This window comes from Tripterygium wilfordii, chromosome 18, assembly GCF_013401445.1.
Source record: "Tripterygium wilfordii isolate XIE 37 chromosome 18, ASM1340144v1, whole genome shotgun sequence".
NCBI classification, from domain to species: Eukaryota; Viridiplantae; Streptophyta; class Magnoliopsida; order Celastrales; family Celastraceae; genus Tripterygium; species Tripterygium wilfordii.
In genome coordinates, this window is record NC_052249.1 from 573,812 (window position 1) to 593,940 (window position 20,129).

The following is a 20,129-nucleotide window of genomic DNA, read 5'->3' on the forward strand; positions in this document are numbered from 1 at the left end:
GATTTATAACAAGTTGTACCTAGTTTTTCTATCAATTTTCGTACTTTACAGATTGGTACATGCTGATGAGGAGTGTAAGAGAGAAAATCTGCTCATGGGACAAATATTGATGCATTTTTCCCTTCGAATAATGCTTGAGAACCCCAATTAATGAGGAGTGTTGGACGTTAAGTGGATCTTAAATGTGTGTTTATAATATTTCATTGGTAATTCACATGCCACATAAATCTTGAGTAAAATGGGAGTCATATTTCGGGTACCCTTCCTCTCTTTCCAAGTCACACGGTCCTTAATTTAGTGTACAAAGTACAAACTGTTGTTCCAACCAAATCATTTCAAAATTTTCATAAATTGTGAACAAATAAATGAGGATTTACAAGATTGAGAAGTGGTATGATTCACATGCTAAAGCACTCTGAGATGGAGTGTTTGAAACTTGAAAGAATGACATGAAAAAGTCCAAATCTACATATGTTGCAAAATTTTATGCTGAGAGTAGAAGCAGCTATTTGCAGGTATGGAAACAAATAATGGGTGATTGCTGAAAGCTGAATTCAAAAAGATGCAGACAGACTGTCTAGGTTTGTGAATGAGAAGAAGCTGGGGAAAAATTGAAAAATGAGCCCTGGAGGTTGGGGCATGGTTCAGGTGACACATTCTGAGAGAAACCGACGACGTTGGAACAAAACCAGGAGGCAGAAAATTTGCTGATGATGGAGAAGGTGATATTTGAGAGACGAATGGAAGTGAAAGGGGAATCATAAAGACCAGTAAAATTCCCAGCAAAAGAACTATTTGATCCCACCATATTCTCAAAGGTAATGCCACTAACAACTGGTATTGCATTTGGATCAAACTTGTCATCAGGATGGGAACCACGATGACCCGTTACCTGAATTCCCAGTTCAACGTTTTCCATTTCGACATCTGATATGAGAATGTCCTTTATGTATCCACCTCTGCCTCTAGTTGTTTTGAGCTCAATTCCAGTTAGGGAATCGTATAGGTGAAGGTGCTCCACAAGTATGTTGGAAATGCCTCCGGACATCTCACTGCCTAATGCCAGGCCAGAGCCTGAATAGGACTGAAGGCGTACCCGCTGAACGTGGACATCAGTAGTGGGTTTGTCATAGGCAATGCCATACTCATCCCAACCGCTCTTGAGCACAACTGCATCATGACCCATGCTAATGTTGCTGTTCTCAATGCAAACAGACTGCGAAGAATCTGAAGATTCGAAAACAACTGTGAGTAACAACATCTACAATATTGATACACACTCTAAACCTCAAAGTGACAAGACTTTGGACATACCTGGGACAATCCCACTGGTGTACGGCGATTCAGGTGGCGCATGAGCTGTTATGTTCTGAATTAAGACATCGCTGCATAATGAGGTGAACACAGAGAAAGAAGGACAATTAGCCATCAAATCCAAATCAGACGATCAGAGTAAAAAAAAATGTGAAATGAGACCAATCAACCAAGAAACAATACCTGCAATACACGGGATGAATGTTCCAGGCAGGTGAATTCAAGAAGGTTAAGTTTGAAACGACAATATCATTAGAGTCAATCAATTCCACTAAATGAGGTCTACTGAAATTCAATGAATGTGAATTGAACAGCTCCCACCAGACAGAACCCTGGCCGTCGATAGTTCCATTATCACCTGGTGTGTAACACATGTTACCAAAAGGACTGATAAAGAATGCAAACTCGAAAAGAAGAATAGTTATAAATGTCTGGAGAGCAATATATCCATGCCTGTAATCACCACATCAGTTAGACTTTGCCCATTTATCAAGCCACAGTATCTCCTACCAGGCAAGTCAATCCCTCGACCATAAGATGGCAGGGGTTCAACTACTCTCCAATTACTGTAATCCTGAAAAATTCAACTTAAGCATATAAACAAGAAAATCCTACAATTTTTCTTCTGGAGCAGCATGAATGTCCTAAATCAGATATCGAATGCCGGATGTTTGACATTGAGACGAGCAGAGAACACAGAGAAAACTGTATGAGTATGACCTTGAAATGAATTTGATTCTACAAATTTCAAAGCTAAGTAACAGAAAGTTGTCTAGTTTTCCGGGCATTCTAAGACACCTATCTCAGTACCAACAGAAAGAGTGTTCTGCGTATGCTCCGATTTTGAATCTGTACATTTTGTTTAGCGCATATACTTCAAGTGAAACATAACCTGGGATCCAAGAATAACAGCACCCTTTTCAAGGAAGAGAGTGAGGTGGCTGGTAAGGTTGAAGCTTCCGGTGAGCCATCTGCCCGGAGGAATGTAAAGCTGAGCACCACCCTTATCGGCAAATGACCTGAGATAGAATATGGCATTCTGAAAGGCAACTGTATTTAATTTTTTCCCATCCCCAACTGCCCCAAAATCCAAAATGGAGACACTATGAGGTCTTGGTTCCAAACGCTTCTTGTAGTTGCAATTCCCATCATGTTCAATGGCATGGCTTAGAGTCAGAAGAAACAGCAGGGCTATCTGAAAATCAATTCATGGAACAAGAGAATCGGGTTTGAAGATCAATGCATAATTAATCAATAGACAACTCAGGAACAGTTCAGTGATGTATGGAATTCTCAAAACATGAATCTTTCCAATTAAAACTACTTCAAGCAATCCAACTAAACCAGTTTAAGCTACGATTCTACAATATTTATTCACAAAAAAAGGAAAGAAACAAATTCACAAACACTTGTCGTGCAAACTTCAAACACAACAGTCATAATTCAACTAAATCCAATGCCAGATTCCCATTCTCCATTATCAATCAACTTATAAACTGTTACAAACAAAACCCACATCAAGAATGATACAAAGAATCAAAACCAATCCACCAAACAGACACCAAGAATCTCCCAAAATGGATAATTACTATGAATATAAAAAACAACGTACTTACTAGCCTCTTCTCGAGTCTGTATTCCTTCATTCAGCACCAACAAATCAGCACAGAATCCGGAGAAATAAATAAAACAACAGTACTATGACCTGAAATAAAAGTAGACGAAAGAGGAAGAAGAGGAAGAGAACAGATAGGGGCTGTGTAAATAATATACTGCCAATGAAGTAAACAAACCGGTGGTAAGAGAAAACGACGGCAGAAAAAAGAAAAAGCTGGCCTTACTGTCTTAGCCGTACAAAATTTAACACTTACATTACACAAAAATAAAAATAAATTCCAACCTATACCCACATTTCGAACTTGGAAAAGTCTATAAAAACAAGATTGTTTGAATCAAAACTAATTCATCCTATGATTTCCCACTTTTGATCCTATTTTGCAACATTCCCCTGCCGACACTTTTTTTTTCTTAGCACTAATGCCGTAATTACGCTTAAAGAGCACTAATTTATGTACTTCCATGACACTATTTAGGTCTATGTAATCCAAGCACTACCATTAATTTCTTTCGTTTTGGTGTTCAGAATCTCATATCGGTTGGAAGATCTCAAACCCCCTTAACAATCAAGTAAGTCTTTTATCTAGCTTGATAAGTTGGGCTTAATTCATTTATTGGACTTAGAAAAAACAAACTTATGAGAGTAATCTAATGTATTCACGAAAATCGGAATCCCAAAGTGGATAATATATTTGATTGTTTGGTGGGGTGTGGGTTTCTAACATTTGGGATAAAGTTTCACGCGTTTTTCTTCTTTCTGGGTCCTCGACATTGGTTTTTAGGCTCAAAAAACACATTGATAGTATGAGAGAGATTGGACTGGATTTTTGTTTATATGTCACTCGATTGAGTTATAGTGATCCGATGTGAGATAAAATCTATTCCAACTAACTAATTCGATCACTGTCATGTGGATTAACCTAGTTGCACACTAGCTAGGGTATTTAACTCTAGTGATAGAATTTGAGTTCTTAATTGGTCAAATGATTATATCGTCAAACACATTTATTTCTGATTTTATAGACAACCGTGACAATGCAGGTAAAACGACAAGAGTGAATTTAATTTGAGACAATCCATCCTGTGCATGAAGAAAATGGGGACCCAATTGACGGCAGCTGATGTCTCAGTAATGCTATGCTGTGTCACTCGTTCTTTTTGGCTTTGGACGCATATATGGAACCCAAAATATCCTCCATGTGCCCATGCTGCGTGCACGTAACGGAAGTTTCAAACCCGACAACAAGATAAGTTGAGTCGAAATCTAACGCGTGACTAAAGAGGTTTGAAATATTGTATGTTCATTCATTACAGAGAACTGATTACAGACCTAGCTTATAAGAGATGCAAGACTATCCAGTGACAAGACAAGTCTGTGACTACAGATACTAGCTTACAGTCTATTCTAAAGAGCCGTTGAGATACACGGTCATATTATAATGGAGGTTTAAAGATAACAGATATAATAATATGGGCTTGGATCAATGGGCTTTATCATGTGTGTTAACTGCATGGGCCTTCCCTTCATTATTCCCCCTCAAGATTGAGGGTCCATCAGTGACACCAATCTTGAAACGAAGGTGAGCGAATCGAGTTTTGAGAAGAGATTTGGTGAGCAAATCAGCTAATTGATCAACAGTAGAGATCTTGCGCACAGAAATGATGCCTTGATGAACAAGAGACCGGATGAAATGAAGATCAACTGCTATATGTTTCATCCGAGAATGCAAGACGGGATTGAGACTTAGACTTGTGGCACCTTGATTGTCACAATAGATATGAGGAGCTGTACGAAGAGGCCAGCAGAGATCACGAAGCAGATAGGTAATCCAAACCACTTCGGAGGCAGTAGAAGCAAGAGCGCGATACTCAGCCTCAGTTGACGACCTTGCAACTGCCCTTTGTTTTTGAGACCGCCAGGAAATAGGAGTAGAGCCAAGGAAAACTAAATACGCAGACGTGGATGATCTGTTGTCAGGATTGCCAGCCCAATCAGAATCCGTGAAGGCATGAAGACTGAGAGAGGAAGATTTGTTAATTGTGATACCATGCGTGAGAGTACCCTTGAGGTAACGAAGAACGCGCTTGAGGAGAGTCCAATGAACATCAGTAGGATTGGCCATGAACTGGGCCAACCTATTCACTGCAAAACACAAATCAGGACGGGTGATATTGAGGTATTGAAGGCTCCCAATAAGCTGACGGTAGAGAGTAGGATTAGAAAGAGGAGTGCCATCAGTGAGTTTGGTGGAGAAATGAGATGGCAGAGGAGTGTGCACTGCCTTGGCACCCGCCATGTCTGCCTTTTCAAGTAAATCACGAACATATTTCTGTTGAGATAAGAACAACCCATGTGGAGTGGACTGAACCTCGACACCAAGAAAGTAGGTCAAGTCTCCAAGATCTTTGAGAGAAAATTTTGCAGCTAAGGTGGCAGTAATCCTGCGTAGCAAACTAGAATTAGAACTAGTAAGAATCAAATCATCAACATAAATGAGAATATACATAAGATGAGTTGATTCTTTGAGCACAAACAGAGATGGATCTGCTCTAGAATTTTCAAACCCCAAGGCTTGTAGATAGCCTGTGAGAGCTTGATACCAAGCGCGCGGAGCCTGTTTAAGGCCGTAGATGGACTTTTGTAATTTGCAGAGGTGATGAGGATGAAGAGGGTCTTCAAACTCACGTGGTTGCTTCATATAGACAGTTTCAGTGAGGCTACCATGTAGAAAAGCGTTGTTGACGTCTAACTGTTTGATAGGCCAGTTATGAGAAATAGCAAGAGTGAGAACAGTACGAATGGTTACGGGCTTGATAACCGGACTGAATGTGTTGGTGTAATCGATACCAGGACGTTGGGCAAAGCCTTGCGCTACAAGGCGGGCTTTGTATCTGGCTACAGAACCATCAGGTTGGTGTTTGACACGAAAAATCCACTTAGATCCAATAGGACGAAGGTTGGGAGATGGTGGAACTAAAACCCAGGTTTTATGATCAAGTAAGGCTTGAAATTCAGCTTGCATAGCTGATTTCCAGTGAGGATTAGAGAGGGCAGCAGATACAGTTCGGGGCTCGGGCGAAGGAGGAAGAGGGTGTAAGGTGGCAAGATTGAACGATTTGGGTTTATGAATATTATTCATGGAACGAGTAATGATAGTGCGGGTAGGATGAGAGGAGGTAGATGTGGAAGACACTGGTGGGTCAGTTGAGGGAATAATTGGAGAAGAGATAAGCAGAGAATTATTGGGAGGAGGATTAGATAATGGGGTAGGTGTAGGAAGGGGAGTAAGAACAGAAGGTGGAGTCGAGAAGTTAGAGGCAGGGGAGACTGCTGGTGGAGAGGAAGAAGGAGCAACGGGAGGGTAAGGAGGAAAGTCTTGTTCACAGAAAGTAACATGGCGAGATAAGTAAATATGAGAGGTGAGAGGATCCAAGCATTTGTAGGAACTTTGTGAAGTTGAGTAGCCTACAAAGACACACTGTTTTGATCTTGGTTGAAGTTTGTGACTTGTGTAGGGGCGAAGCCAAGGATAGCACGTACACCCGAAAGTACGAAGTTTTTGATAATTAGGTTTCTGATTAAAGAGACGTTCAAAAGGAGTAGTAGGTGCGGTGGTGGAAATGGGTAGTCTGTTTATAAGATACGTAGCTGTTTGAAATGCCAGGGACCAGAATGATGGAGGAAGACCAGAAGTATGCAGAAGAGTACGAGCCATTTCAGTGAGATGCCTATGTTTGCGCTCAGCGAGGGCAACATGTTGGGGAGTGTAGGGTGGTGATTGAAACCAGCTGATGCCATGTTGAAGAAGATATGATTTGAGCTTCTGAAATTCACCACCATTATCCGTATAAAGAGTGCGAATGTTGTATTGAAACTGCTTTTCAACCAGTGCTTTGAACTGTATAAAAACATCATAAACTGCAGATTTGTTATGCAATGGAAATAACCAAGTATATCTTGTAAAATGATCAACAAATATAACGTAATATTTGAAACCATCAATAGATTCAACGGGAGCTGGTCCCCAAACATCACTATAGATGATATGAAGTGGGCAAGTGCTGGTGATAGAAGACACACCAAATGGTTGTCGATGAGATTTATTTAAAAAACAAGAGTTACATTTAAAAGTTCCTCTAGAGAACCCTTCAGTACATGGTAAATGGGCTGACTTTACAACATTGTTTAGTAAATGGGAGGAAGGGTGTCCCAAACGATTATGCCAGCCCGCAAAAGAGGTTTTAGAACCTGTAGAAAAACTAGTAGTATGAAAACAAGAGATGGGAGGTGGATTGAAGTGATATACTCCATCAGAACAGCTACCGGTTGCAATGACCTTGCCCGAAGGTTGATCCTTGATAAGACAATGCATAGCAAAAAATTCAACAGATACATTATTTGCCTTAGTAATCTCATGCACAGAAAGCAAATTTTTGTTAATAGATGGAACACATAAGGTATTGGAAACATATAATGGGCGAGTGAGTGTGTGTAATTGTGTATGACCAGTGTGAGAAATATTTAAGCTTGTACCATCTCCCATGAAGACCTCATCAGTGCCGTCGTATTCAGAGTGAATGGACAGATTGTTGAGATCATTGGTAATATTGTGACTTGCTCCTGAATCAAGGAGCCAAGAAGGAGTCGGCTGAGACTGGATACTTGGAGCAGAGGAGGAAGCATAGTGAGCAGATGGAGGTCCATTGGTGGCAGCAAAGACCTTGTAATTCCAACATTTGTTGGCTGTGTGACCAGGCTTGGTACACAGTTGACAAAAAATACGAGGAGCCCCCCGACCACGTCCTCGTCCACGGCCGCGACCACGATTTCCTGAGTGATATGAAGTGGGAGGACGAGTATTAGTGTGCTGGGAAGTGTCATTCCAGCTCTGTTTGGAGTTGTAGTCAGAAGTTGTTGATGAGATATTTCCAGATCTGCGCTGGTGATAGTTGGCAGTGGCCAAAGTGGGGGTTGAGTGGTTGGCACAACGTTGCACAAAACCTTCCTGTGCAACTAAAATATCTTTAAGTTCTTCAAATGTAAATGGAGTTTCTCTTGTTCGAATAGAACCCACAATCCCTGTATACTCTTCAGTGAGACCATCTAAGATATAGAGAGTGAGATCGTCTGAGGGCACTGGATGGTCTATAATGGCAAGTTCATCAGCCAGACCTTTTACATCATTCAAGAATTCAGACATGGTTTTAGTGCCCTTGTGACACCGAGAAAGCTGGGATTTTAGTTGAATCACACGAGACCTTGAGGAATTAGCAAACAAAGAGTGAACTTTATCCCATGCTGCCTTGCTATTGTCAACAGCGCCCACAAGAGGTAGCACAGCACCATCAATCGAAGCTACCAAAGCATGAAGAATGAATTGATCTTGGCTTTGCCAAGCTTGGAACAGAGTAGATGCCGAGTCTGAGGATGAGTCAGTAGCTGGTTTTTCAGGGCATGGTCGAGAACCATCCACATGACCAAGCAAGCCATATGCACGTAGTAGAGTGATGAAGTGAAATCTCCAAGAGATAAAGTTGGTGGTGGTTAGTTTAAGAGCAATGGGATTTACAGCTTGAACTGTGACAGAAGGTGTGAGAGCAACAGTGACGGTGGGAGTAAGAGAAGTAGAGGGAGGAGTAGTCATGGCTGGAGATCGGCAACTCGTCGGAGTTATTCACTGCTCCGATACCATAAAGAGGTTTGAAATATTGTATGTTCATTCATTACAGAGAACTGATTACAGACCTAGCTTATAAGAGATGCAAGACTATCCAGTGACAAGACAAGTCTGTGACTACAGATACTAGCTTACAGTCTATTCTAAAGAGCCGTTGAGATACACGGTCATATTATAATGGAGGTTTAAAGATAACAGATATAATAATATGGGCTTGGATCAATGGGCTTTATCATGTGTGTTAACTGCATGTGCCTTCCCTTCATTAGTGACAACAAGAATATTGTTCCCCATAATAATCGAACTCAAAAACTCCCCAATTTTAGCCCCAGAGAGATTATTGGTTCTCCTTTTGTAGATTCACTGGATTGTTTCACATTTTTAAATCTTTGTTTGTGTTAGGGGAGCACGTGGGTTGAGTTTTGAATCCAATCCGCATAAGGTTGAGTGAGTGTTCCTTTAACCCTCAATCAACGTCGTTTGAGATATGGTTAGGTCGGGTTCAGATTAATTGGATTAGGTTGAGTTGGGTTTGAGGTTGGGTCGGATTGGAGTATCGTGGATTAAAATGTAAATTTAAATGCGTACAAATACAAATAAATAATAATATAGATTTCATAATTCCATTATATATGTTGCTTATAAACAAAAAACAAAAACTAAGAAGTCTTCTACCATTAATATTAACTAAAAATTCTCCTAACATTAGTATTACTAATATTAACATTAGTCGATGGGTCGAGTTGAGTCGGGTTATATGCGAGTTATGGATTATCCTAATTTGTGTTGTGTATATATTTTAATTTGGCAACCATTTTTTTGGACGCTAGCGTAAATGATTGCATGATAAGTGGGTGTGAATATAATAATCTAAACAGTAACGACGACAACACCGTTTTTGTATTGTTTTACTTGCAAACCCAGCTGCTCCGCACACCGTATGTTATGTCAGAGCTGTAAGTGTGAAGGATAACACTATAACATGCAAGTACTTTTTAGTTTTTAGTCATTCAACAGTTATGAGAAAAAACAAAAAAATTACTGACACAAACAATTTCCCTAAACCTTCTTTCTTTATTATCGTGATCCTCTGCATCGGCTAGCCTTTCTGGGTTTTCTTAGAGAGAGTAGGATGAATAGTTGGTCAGATCTAGTATAGATTGTACATACACAATAATTGGAATCGACGGCTCTCCTGGAGTTTCGGCATCTTGGATCTTTGAGAAAGCTAGCGGAGCTTATAGTTTGTGAGTTGAAGACATAGTTCGAAAAGGTCAAATCTTTGTTGTAACAAACGTACGTGAGTTAAACACATGATTAGTGAAACTGATGAGAATCTCATTCACTTGCGTATTCAAACACAGTTGGATCAGTACTGGTGGTGTTATTTTCACGAATGTCAAATTTATAATTAAATTGTCAGATTAGGACAGAGGACTAGTTGTTGTTTTACATTTGTGTGCAAATGCCAATACAGTACTCGTGTGTTATTGTTGATGTGATTCATTTTAATACCACGAAAATGATGTTCCAAATTCAACTAAACTATCAGAAGATTTGAATTTTAAACCAAGAACAATATTATACAAAATTTTCCTTTGAACATCTGAATGAGTTTAAACTCAGAGCATCAACCTCACGTGCACATAAATTTCATACTTGACGTCATGGTAAGTTGGGGTCAAAACTCATTGTGTACCATGTAGCCACAAATGTATTGTTTTCAGTAAAAATTAAACTCATATTCTCCCGATTTCATACAGTTTGGTCGTAGAGAAATTCATCAAAATATTTACGATAATATACAATATTGAAAACCAAAACAATAACGAAGTTTTGCGTATCAAGCTATCAATTCATAGGGATATGGATGGACGATGGTTTATTTAGGATAGTTCTGGGCCGTGACTTTATTCTATAAGGCCTTAGGGTCCAAGATGGAGAGAGATGTATATGGACCATCTGAAACTGGGCCATTTACATTTTACTCAGATCCATTTTGGGCTTGAGCTGCATAGGTGAAGCCCATTAAAAAGATGAAATACGCGGCCCGAGTTCTAGAAGTTGCTAACACAAGCCCATGGAAAATAATAGGCCGGGTCAATTATTCAACGGCCGCCGTCACATGCATATGTAACTAGGTATGATTTGGCAGATTGGTCAGAACTAGTTGTTTGAAATTCCTACACCAAACACAAGCAATATTATCTGTTTTGGGTTTATTGGTTTTCTTTGCATATATCTGGTTCGTACGATTTTATTTTTATGAGTCATCTCATTTAATAGTACTTAATCCAGAAAAGGCCTGATAAATATGTAAAGAGTTGTGTTTTATTTGTAAATCACCTTATTAAATTATGTCAAATCGATGTGAGATTTAAGTCTTGACATTAGTCATCAGATGACACGATCATGGTTGTATTCAGTGCTTCAAATTGCTCTTCCTTTTGTAAATCAGTAAAAGGCAGGCCCCTCACAGAAGCAGGCAAGATACGTAGAGATTGGGCTGCTTGGGCATGGTCCTGTATTTGTTATTGTCTTGGTCACATGACATCCTATCCTTGCCTGTAATTGATCTGAATGAATCAATGAATGCACTGTACTTGCCCGCTTCTCCATTTTTTCACAGACAATATTGGATATCTACTCTCAGCTTTGTATAGTAACGGGTGGTCCTTGTTAGATTTGAGTACCAATTAGTTGTTCTACTAAGGTTTGTGCATGGTTATATTTGGTGCTCTGAATTTCTTGCCATCCCTACCCCTCACGTCAATCCCACGAGCCTCTTATCTATTCTCATTCGACTACGATGGCGGGAGAGCAAGTCAAAATAGATAAAACTCACATTGGATTTAGGGATAATCAGGCTCGAACTGTAGACTTCCACCACGTTAATGTGACACTGTACCGCTGAGTTATATGATTTGGCTTATAAATGGCGAGGGCATAACTCGCATTGAAAATGCTAAGGATCTCCTCTTTTTTTTTCTAACTATATCAAATATTGAGATGAATACATATGATCTATGTGAAAATCATAGGCCTCACATGATCCAAATGAAATTATATTCGTCAGTTTAAACATTTAGAATAGTTAGGACAAAAAATGTTAAGAGTTATATTGACATAATGACATACGTAGTATGATAAGATTGCGAGTCTTTATCTCCTCTAATGGCTTCTCCAACCATTCATGTGTTGTTGGCATTTGTAGATCCCATTCTGTGTATCTACACAAGTCATGTCAAGTGTCATGATGTCTTGTCGTCCGTTGTGGGTCACCCGCAGGTGGAAAATCAATTCTTTACCATGTCCATGTTCAGAGCACAATATGTATAAAACAATAATATATATATATATACACACACACGCACAATAAATAAAAAAAGATTGACTAGGCCTCGTACTTTGTTTTTTCATTAAAATAGACTCTAAAAATCCCACGTATTCATAGTCGAAACTCGAAAGGGTTTAGGGATCTTCCATAGATTAATGAAGATCAATATCATTCAAAAGTTGATAACCTATAAAGTCTTTAATTAATATTTAATTTTCCTTTCTTTTCTTTTTGTCGTACTTTATTAAAGACTAACAACCCACTTATTTTTTGTTTGTGTATCGTGTAACCTCTCCAAGACAAGACCCCCTTGAATTTCCAGAAAAGTAAACTCTCGGGAGATTTTAGTAAATTTTTTTTGTCTGATTTAAAATCAAATATGAGTCTAAATACATAAATCTTGTCTGTTTATTTGTCTAGATTCTAACTTGGATTAGGCTATTGTTAGTTTTATTTGTCCGGATTTAAATTAATTCGGGTTTAATCAATTAAATACGTGTGAAATTCAATCTAAATTAATGTCCGGACATATAAATATTTTGTTGATTTATGTTGTCTGACCTGGAACCGATCCGGATTTGAGACCAATGGGAATTCGGGATTGTTGCACACGTGCAAACCAGATCGTCCACACGTGCCCGCTCTCTATGAATTTCGTGTGATGCCTTCGTCTCCGTGATGCTTTTGCTCCCTCCACTTTACTTATTTTCTACATCTAATACTGTTACTCTTCTATGAGCAAAGTTCAATGTACGAGAGCTCTCACAGACTCATAGTGCAAGTAGACGGCTCAGATCACGAGCACATCCTCTGTAGCTGATATCTGGCCGTGTACTTCTTCTTTAGTCTGGTAATCATAATCTTTGTTCCTTTCTTATTGTCTTTAATATGGGTTATTACTATGAACCTGATCGTGGTTGTTAATTGTATCGTTGTTTGATTTGTAATGAGAATGTTTGCGAAGCCGGATTCGAAGTTTCAATCCTGATTACGAAAGGGCCATATGTTGATTTCTTAGATCATCTTTGCGTTATTGTCAAGCTATTACAAGTATTGTTTGGTGGAACTTCTGCTTTTTTGGGTTCAAATTTGGGTCTTTTGGATGATCTTTGATTCTTTGTGGAATAAGTGTCAACCTTGTTAGTCTATTTGATCGAGATGGATTATGGAAGAAAAACTAAGTCCTGTTTGAGGAAATTAAGTAATTTGGCTCTGTTGTTTCTGTACAGAACGTTTGAAATGTTTCCTGTATTTTGTGAGTGGTCAAAAGTTTCATAAAGTTTGATTGGTGTCCTTGTATATTGACATTACATATGAAGGTTCAAATAATCAAATGCATTCTTTAGTTTTGCTTCTAGTTGAGAGAACGGGAATAATCACCGGACTTGTTGTGATAGGAATATGATCAGTTTGTTTCTTGCTTTCATTTGTGCTGTTGGCTTTGGATTTTTTGTAAGTGTGACATGATTCTTCAATTCCTAGCATCCATTGATGTTGATGAATTTTTCTATATGAATTTCAACAGAACTGAATGAGCAGTCTCAAATTTGTGCATTGTCAAACATACTACAAAGTAGAGCACTCACGTTCTAGGAAGGCACTTCTCGAAGCAGCAGTCCCTGATTCTACTTAAACTCATCTGTATACGGCATTATCGTGGTATCCTAATACTTTTTCAAGGCAGTTTCTTGGATAATGGAGTCCTGTGATTGCATTGACTTTCAGTGGCCGCCAGATGAACTTCTAGTGAAATATCAGTATATATCAGACGTTTTCATCGCCCTCGCATATTTTTCCATCCCCCTTGAGCTCATATATTTTGTGCAGAAATCGTCATTCTTCCCATACAGATGGGTGCTGATACAGTTTGGTGCTTTTATTGTTCTTTGTGGAGCAACCCACCTTATAAACTTGTGGACGTTCTTCATGCACTCTAAAGTTGTTGCTATAGTGATGACTGTTGCAAAGATAGCTTGTGCAGTTGTATCGTGTTTCACTGCTTTGATGCTTATTCATATTATTCCCGATCTATTAAGTGTTAAAAAACGTGAATCAATTCTGAAAAACAAGGCTGATGAGCTTGACAAGGAGATGGGCCTTATTCTTACTCAAGAAGAAGCTGGAAGGAATGTCAGAATGCTTACTCATGAAATTAGAAGCACACTTGACAGACATACCATCTTGAAAACCACTCTTGTTGAGCTTGGTAGGACCTTAAACCTGGAGGAGTGTGCACTATGGATGCCATCACATGGTGGTTCAAATCTCCATCTTTCTCATACTCTTAATTACCAAATACAAGTTGCGTCTTCCGTGCCAATAAACCTTCCTGTAGTTAAACGAGTTCTTGATAGTGCACAAGCAGAACGTATACCATATACTTGCCCATTGGCAAGGATCAGACCACTTGTAGGAAGATACGTGCCTCCTGAGGTCGTTGCTATCCGGGTACCGCTTTTACATCTCTCAAATTTCCAAATTAACAATTGGCCTGAGCTCTCTGCAAAAAGCTATGCAATCATGGTTCTGATTCTCCCGACAGATAGTGCCAGAAAATGGCATGACCATGAATTGGAACTTGTTGAAGTTGTTGCAGACCAGGTACCTCTGTCATGCTTGAAGTGCTTTATCCTATTGGATTAATTGTTTTAACTCCTAAGATTTGCTTAGACAGAAGTTTATGAGTTCATAGAATTGGAACTTGTTGAAGTTGTTGCAGACCAGGTACCTCTGTCATGCTTGAAGTGCTTTATCCTATTGGATTAATTATTTTAACTCCTAAGATTTGCTTAGACAGAAGTTTATGAGTTCATTTTGCCATAATCCTCTAACAGCTGAGATGAAGCTACACACATTTTGCCTTCTTATGCATGAAGTTTCAAAAACATTAGGAAGTGGTCGGTTCATTTTGACTCTTGTGTTGGGCATTGAAAATTTGATTTTTTGGCTTATGTCTTTAGTAAATTTCTTGCTTAGCAAACTGAGTTCCTGAGTGTTTGAAAGGTTCAAAACCTTGGAGCATCAGTTTCTTGGAGCATCAGTTTCTTGTTTCGTCTCCAAAGAGCCAGTGTTACAACCATTAAAGCTAAAAATGATTGTAAGTCACCAAGTCAACTTTTCATTGGTGACTATGCCCTATTGAATGTAATATTCCTGAGGTAACTTAGTTCTTTTGAGCCAATTCACTTCCCTCCCCTCCCAACAAGACTGTCATAGGGAGTTCTTACTCTAATTAATTTGATTGACATTGGTTTTTCGTGTTTGAGCCTTTTGGAGGATTATGATTTTTTTCCGATGTTGAATTGACTATAGTTGGATATATATATTTATCTACACATACTGAATTCCAAAGTTGAGGCTAATTATGGCTACAGAAAGCACCAGTCGATATCAGATGCAAGTTTGATATCTTTTCTGGGAATTACTTTGTCTTATTTATGCATTTGGTCATTAAGTTGTATAACTTGTATAAATTGAGCTTATTAAGGCACCCAAAATATTTTCTTAAATGATTAACTCACTTGGAGCTCATGTAGGTAGCTGTTGCTCTTTCACATGCTGCTATTCTAGAAGACTCCATGCGAGCTCGTGATCAGCTCGTGGAGCAGAATTTTGCCTTAGAACTAGCTCGTCGCGAGGCAGAGAAGGCAATCCGTGCTCGAAATGATTTTCTGGCCGTCATGAACCATGAGATGAGAACACCAATGCAAGCAATTATTGCTTTGTGCTCACTTCTTTTAGAAACTGATTTAACTCCAGAACAAAGGGTTATGCTAGAGACAATTCTAAAAAGCAGCAACCTTATGGCAACACTTGTTAACGACGTTCTAGATCTCTCTAGGCTTGAAGATGGCTGCCTTGAATTAGACTACGGAGTGTTCAGTCTTCATGGTATTTTCAAGGAGGTAACTACTCTTGACATCATGTTTAAGAAATGGAATCCAAATTATGCTGGCCCAACTTGGCACTTAAAGACAATGTGGTAAAATTAATATATTCTCCTATTTGTAATTGCAGGTCAGTAATTTAATAAAACCAATCGCATCTATAAAGAAGTTATCTATATCTTCAATTATGGCGCCAGATTTACCTCAGTGTGCTGTTGGTGATGAGAAACGGCTTATGCAGACACTTCTGAATGTTGTGGGTAATGCTGTGAAATTCACAAAGGAGGGATATGTTTCCATCATAGCTTCTGTTGCAAAACCTGAGTCTTCAAGAGACTGGCGGCCCCCAGAATTTTTCCTGGCTCCAAGTGATGGTCACTTCTACCTACGAGTGCAGGTTTGTTACTGGTGCATTTCTTGTCTTGGGCTTATAAAATTATGCACAAGGAATCTCTATTCGTTAAACATTTCTCATTGTGCTTTTTTTTGCTATATGTTTTCTAATGCTACCTTGCTCGGCATATGGAAGACAAAAAGATATAACTGACAAGAACACATTAACAATCTATGGATGAAAACTCTGCCTTTACCTGTTCTCATGAATATATTGATTCTTTGGGGTACAATACGGGTTACCACATTCCGGTTGCTAAACCTATAATTGATGTTGCTGCAGGTTAAAGACACTGGTTGTGGGGTTTTCCCACAAGATATCCCTCATCTTTTCACCAAATTTGCTAAACCTCAAAATGGGTCCAATCGAGATATCTGTGGCGGAGGCCTTGGGCTTGCCGTTTGTAAACGGTATATTATGAATTTCTTTTCTTTCTAATTTTTTTATTCTTTTTCTTAAAATACACTCTGCAAAATGGTGTTTCATTATTTTGTCTGGGTATCACAATAGTTATTTCAAAATACCCAGAAAGTTTTCTGCTTGCTTTTCTCTGTTTTGCTTGTTCATTATTTCTTACACTTCTTCAATCTGGGGCTGATCAGGTTTGTAAATCTCATGGGAGGTCACATCTGGATTGAGAGTGAAGGCCTCAACAAAGGTTGTGTGGTTACATTCGTAGTTAAACTGGGGATTTGCAACAATCCTAACGATTCATCAGTGCACCAAATAGTATCTAGAAGTCTGCCGAGTCATGGGAGCGCAGATCATACTGGACACAATCCAACATTTAGAAAAGACGATTTGGTAGCTTCTTTTAATCCTCATCATTACCAAAGAAGTTTTTAGATACTAGAGGAAGCTGAGTAACCTCAGTAGCCCACTTATGGTGATTATGAATTCCTTTTTGTGGCGTGTGAAGTTATCGGACAAATCAGGGCACTAATGTAAACTCTGAAGCTATAAGCCTATAACCAGCATAGGATAAATAGAAGGAAACGGCATGAATGTCTGCCATGAATTACTTTATGTTGTTGCCATAAGAACTGCTACTTTGCCGTGATGTCGTGGTACAACAGAATGGTAAGACCATGTACGAATTCAGTGGATTTGTGGATTGTAAATGGATAGGATCAATGCAGTAGTAGGTAGTAGCAGTATTGAGCTAAACCTTAAACGCTAAATTTCTGTACGAGTGGGCCTGATTTTAACTGCCTAAGAATCAGCCAGCTTCAAGATTACTTTAACTGCATAGATGATTTGCAGCAAAAACTAAGGACTTGGCATTGCCGCCGTCAATTGGTAAGAACTCTATTTATTTCACATGGCCTTATTCAGCAATATCCATTAATTTTTTTGCTTTTGTGAGATTCATTATAGTCTGCATAGATAACATTGCTCTAACTAGTGTTGATATCTTCAGAATTGTAAATGTGCCAGTATTACTACTTCATATCTAACTAAGTTCTAAAGGAGCAATGGTGAAAAGAAGGAAACTGACTCCACAAATTATTGATAGAGAAAATTAAGCTTATTACAGGTAGTTCAAGTGGCAGAGGCAGGAACCTCATAGCCACAGATATAATCAACAATTACAGAAAGTAGAGTAAAAACTTGCCTTCCAAAACTCTCAGAACCAACTCAAAATTTAAAACAGAAAGAATTCACGCTAAAAGTGCAAATTTAGTAACCGCTAGGAACTGATTTGGGCTCGGTGGTGTAGAAGAAAGGATTGATACTGTACAGCTTCATTTTCCTGTCATTGAGGATGCGATAAGTAGAGAGAAGAGCCCCAGTAATCCCTTTGTTTACATCAGTAGGAACTTTGCAGTACTCCAATGGAGAGCTTTCAATGAATGCCTTGCATTCTCTGAGCTTTAGTCCGTCCTCGAGCAAAGAATGATCCAATGTTGAGAAGTAGTAACCCTTTGCATCAGTTTTGCAGGTTGAGACTGGGAGTCTTGTCTCATACCCTAGCACGTCCACAGCTGTGCATATTATCTTTGCCACAGCCCCTGCATATACATATACATATACATATACATTAAGTAATGCTATGGATTTGAGCTTGTGTCCACATATGTTGATTGTAAAGTGTGATAAACCACGAAAGGATTAGAGATTACCTTGAATTGGCTCATAGCTGGAGCCAGATTTACAGAGAACGAGCCCTTCAAAACATACAGGGAACTGATCTTCTTTTACTTCATCTGGTTTGTCGACGTACCCGGAAGGGACATTTACCTTTTCTTCAGATTTTGGTGTGTTAACTTCAGGGTACTTCACATCTTCTGGCTTAGTTTTTTCTTCCTCTGGATACTTCTGTTCTGGCTTTGGCTTGTCAATCTTTGTGTACTTAACAGCTTCTTCTGGTTTTGGCTTGTAGACTTCAGGGTACTTCACGTCTTCTGGATTTGGCTTTGGTTGCTCAACTTCTGAATACTTAACGTTGTCTGGCTTTGGCGTGCCAACTTCAGGGTACTTTTCTTCTGGTTTTGGTTTCGGTTCGTAGACTTCGGGGAGCTTAACATTTACTTCTACCTTGGGTACGTCAACTTTAGGGATTTTCACATTTTCTTCTGGCTTTGGTTTGTAGATATCAGGGTACTTGACGTCTTCTTTAGGCTTGGTCTGGTAAACTTCTGGTTTTGGGGCATAGCCATAGTCAGTAGCAGAGGCAATGATGATGAGTGAGGATGACAAGAGAATCAAAGCAATAGGAAAAAAAACATGGGTAAGAGCCGCCATTGCTGGTTGAATTAAGAGGGTATTGTGCGGAACTATCAACTGTTGATTGGTGATGTATTTGGGGGCTAACTTCCATGGCCTTTTATAGTTGGGATTGTTCATTCGTCTTCCACTTCTGTCCAATAGAATATAGTAGCACTCCCCCAACGTGAATGCCTTGTCTTGCATTCATATCGTGACCACCATTACTACAGCCTACCTGGCAATAGGTGTTTATCGGATAGCATGCATCCAACTTAGGGCGGTGAAACTCTTGATCAAATTTGTTTAACTCGGATTAAATCAAGTTTAGACATAAATTATATGTCCGAAATCTAGTCAAAACATAAAAAGTTTTGTCCAGTTTAAAATCAGATTTGGGTTTAAACATAGAAATTTTATCCGAATTTTAACGAAGATTAGTTTATTGTTCGGTTTAAATCAATCCGAGTTTAGTCAATTAAGTGCGTCCAAAATCCAATCCGGATTAGGGTCTGAACATATAAACACTTCATAAACATGTGATATTTTCCGACTTAGAACATATTTTTTGTCACCTATTCAACTGTTAGTCATAATGGTGAATCTAAGTGGGGTCAAATCGTGCATAAGGCGGAAGTCCATTATCCATTCTGGTGAATGAACTTGGAAGATATTGAATTCAATCTCTCATGAGAGTAATATTCTAGTGATCACACGTTGAGTTTTGTCTCAACTTAGCATACCACTAAGTGTAAAACTCTTCTGAAAAAAGAAAAGAGGATAACAGGCATTCAAAAGAGTGTCATGAGTGGTAAGGCCCTTAAGGCAAGAAACAATGAAACATAAAGAAGGCCCAAAATACGTTGTCCTAAGGGTAGCTTTAGTCATACCCCGGTTTTTCTAAAGACTCCCTGTCAACTGATTTTTACAAAGGGTGATCAACTTAGATTAGGGTGTCTTTAAAAAAAATCAAGGTGTGACTAAAGCTATCCCTGTGTTAAAGATGGGTGGGAATGTGGCTGGTCCACTGGACCTCAAAGGCCCATTCCGTAAGTTAAGTGAGCAAGCCCGTTCGAGGAATGATGGACTTTTGTTTACAGTCCAACTTGCAAGGCCATCCAGACACATGGCTCATTTGGTGCCTTCGAGGAGAAGCCCGTTTGAGGAATGATGACTTTGTTCACAGTCCAACTTAC

The 20,129-nt window shown here is 39.1% G+C and overlaps 3 protein-coding genes across 4 annotated transcripts; 1 reads left to right on the forward strand and 2 right to left on the reverse strand.

Annotated features, from left to right (window-relative positions):
- Window positions 1-316: 316 nt before the first annotated feature.
- LOC119984011 (probable polygalacturonase) lies at window positions 317-3,316 on the reverse strand. 2 transcript variants are annotated; one of them, XM_038827756.1, is made up of 6 exons: window positions 2,931-3,316; window positions 2,207-2,509; window positions 1,768-1,888; window positions 1,498-1,672; window positions 1,315-1,385; window positions 317-1,227 (listed from the first exon to the last, which is right to left on the reverse strand). In XM_038827756.1, the coding sequence occupies exons 1-6, from the start codon at window positions 2,958-2,960 to the stop codon at window positions 578-580; spliced, it is 1,350 nt and encodes a 449-aa protein (XP_038683684.1). In that variant the 5' UTR covers window positions 2,961-3,316; the 3' UTR covers window positions 317-577. The 2 variants fall into 2 exon arrangements, with proteins under 2 accessions (XP_038683684.1, XP_038683685.1); XM_038827757.1 differs by having other exon boundaries at window positions 1,768-1,880; window positions 2,927-3,316.
- Window positions 3,317-12,618: 9,302 nt separating this feature from the next.
- On the forward strand, window positions 12,619-17,408 carry LOC119984115 (probable ethylene response sensor 1). Its single transcript, XM_038827911.1, has 6 exons — window positions 12,619-12,796; window positions 13,472-14,547; window positions 15,483-15,851; window positions 15,964-16,230; window positions 16,510-16,637; window positions 16,830-17,408. Exons 2-6 carry the CDS (start codon window positions 13,642-13,644, stop codon window positions 17,071-17,073), a joined length of 1,914 nt encoding a protein of 637 aa, XP_038683839.1. The 5' UTR covers window positions 12,619-12,796; window positions 13,472-13,641; the 3' UTR covers window positions 17,074-17,408.
- A 265-nt stretch (window positions 17,409-17,673) lies between these two features.
- LOC119984273 (proline-rich protein 3-like) lies at window positions 17,674-18,972 on the reverse strand. Its single transcript, XM_038828139.1, has 2 exons — window positions 18,351-18,972; window positions 17,674-18,239 (listed from the first exon to the last, which is right to left on the reverse strand). The coding sequence occupies exons 1-2, from the start codon at window positions 18,970-18,972 to the stop codon at window positions 17,908-17,910; spliced, it is 954 nt and encodes a 317-aa protein (XP_038684067.1). The 3' UTR covers window positions 17,674-17,907.
- Window positions 18,973-20,129: the final 1,157 nt, after the last annotated feature.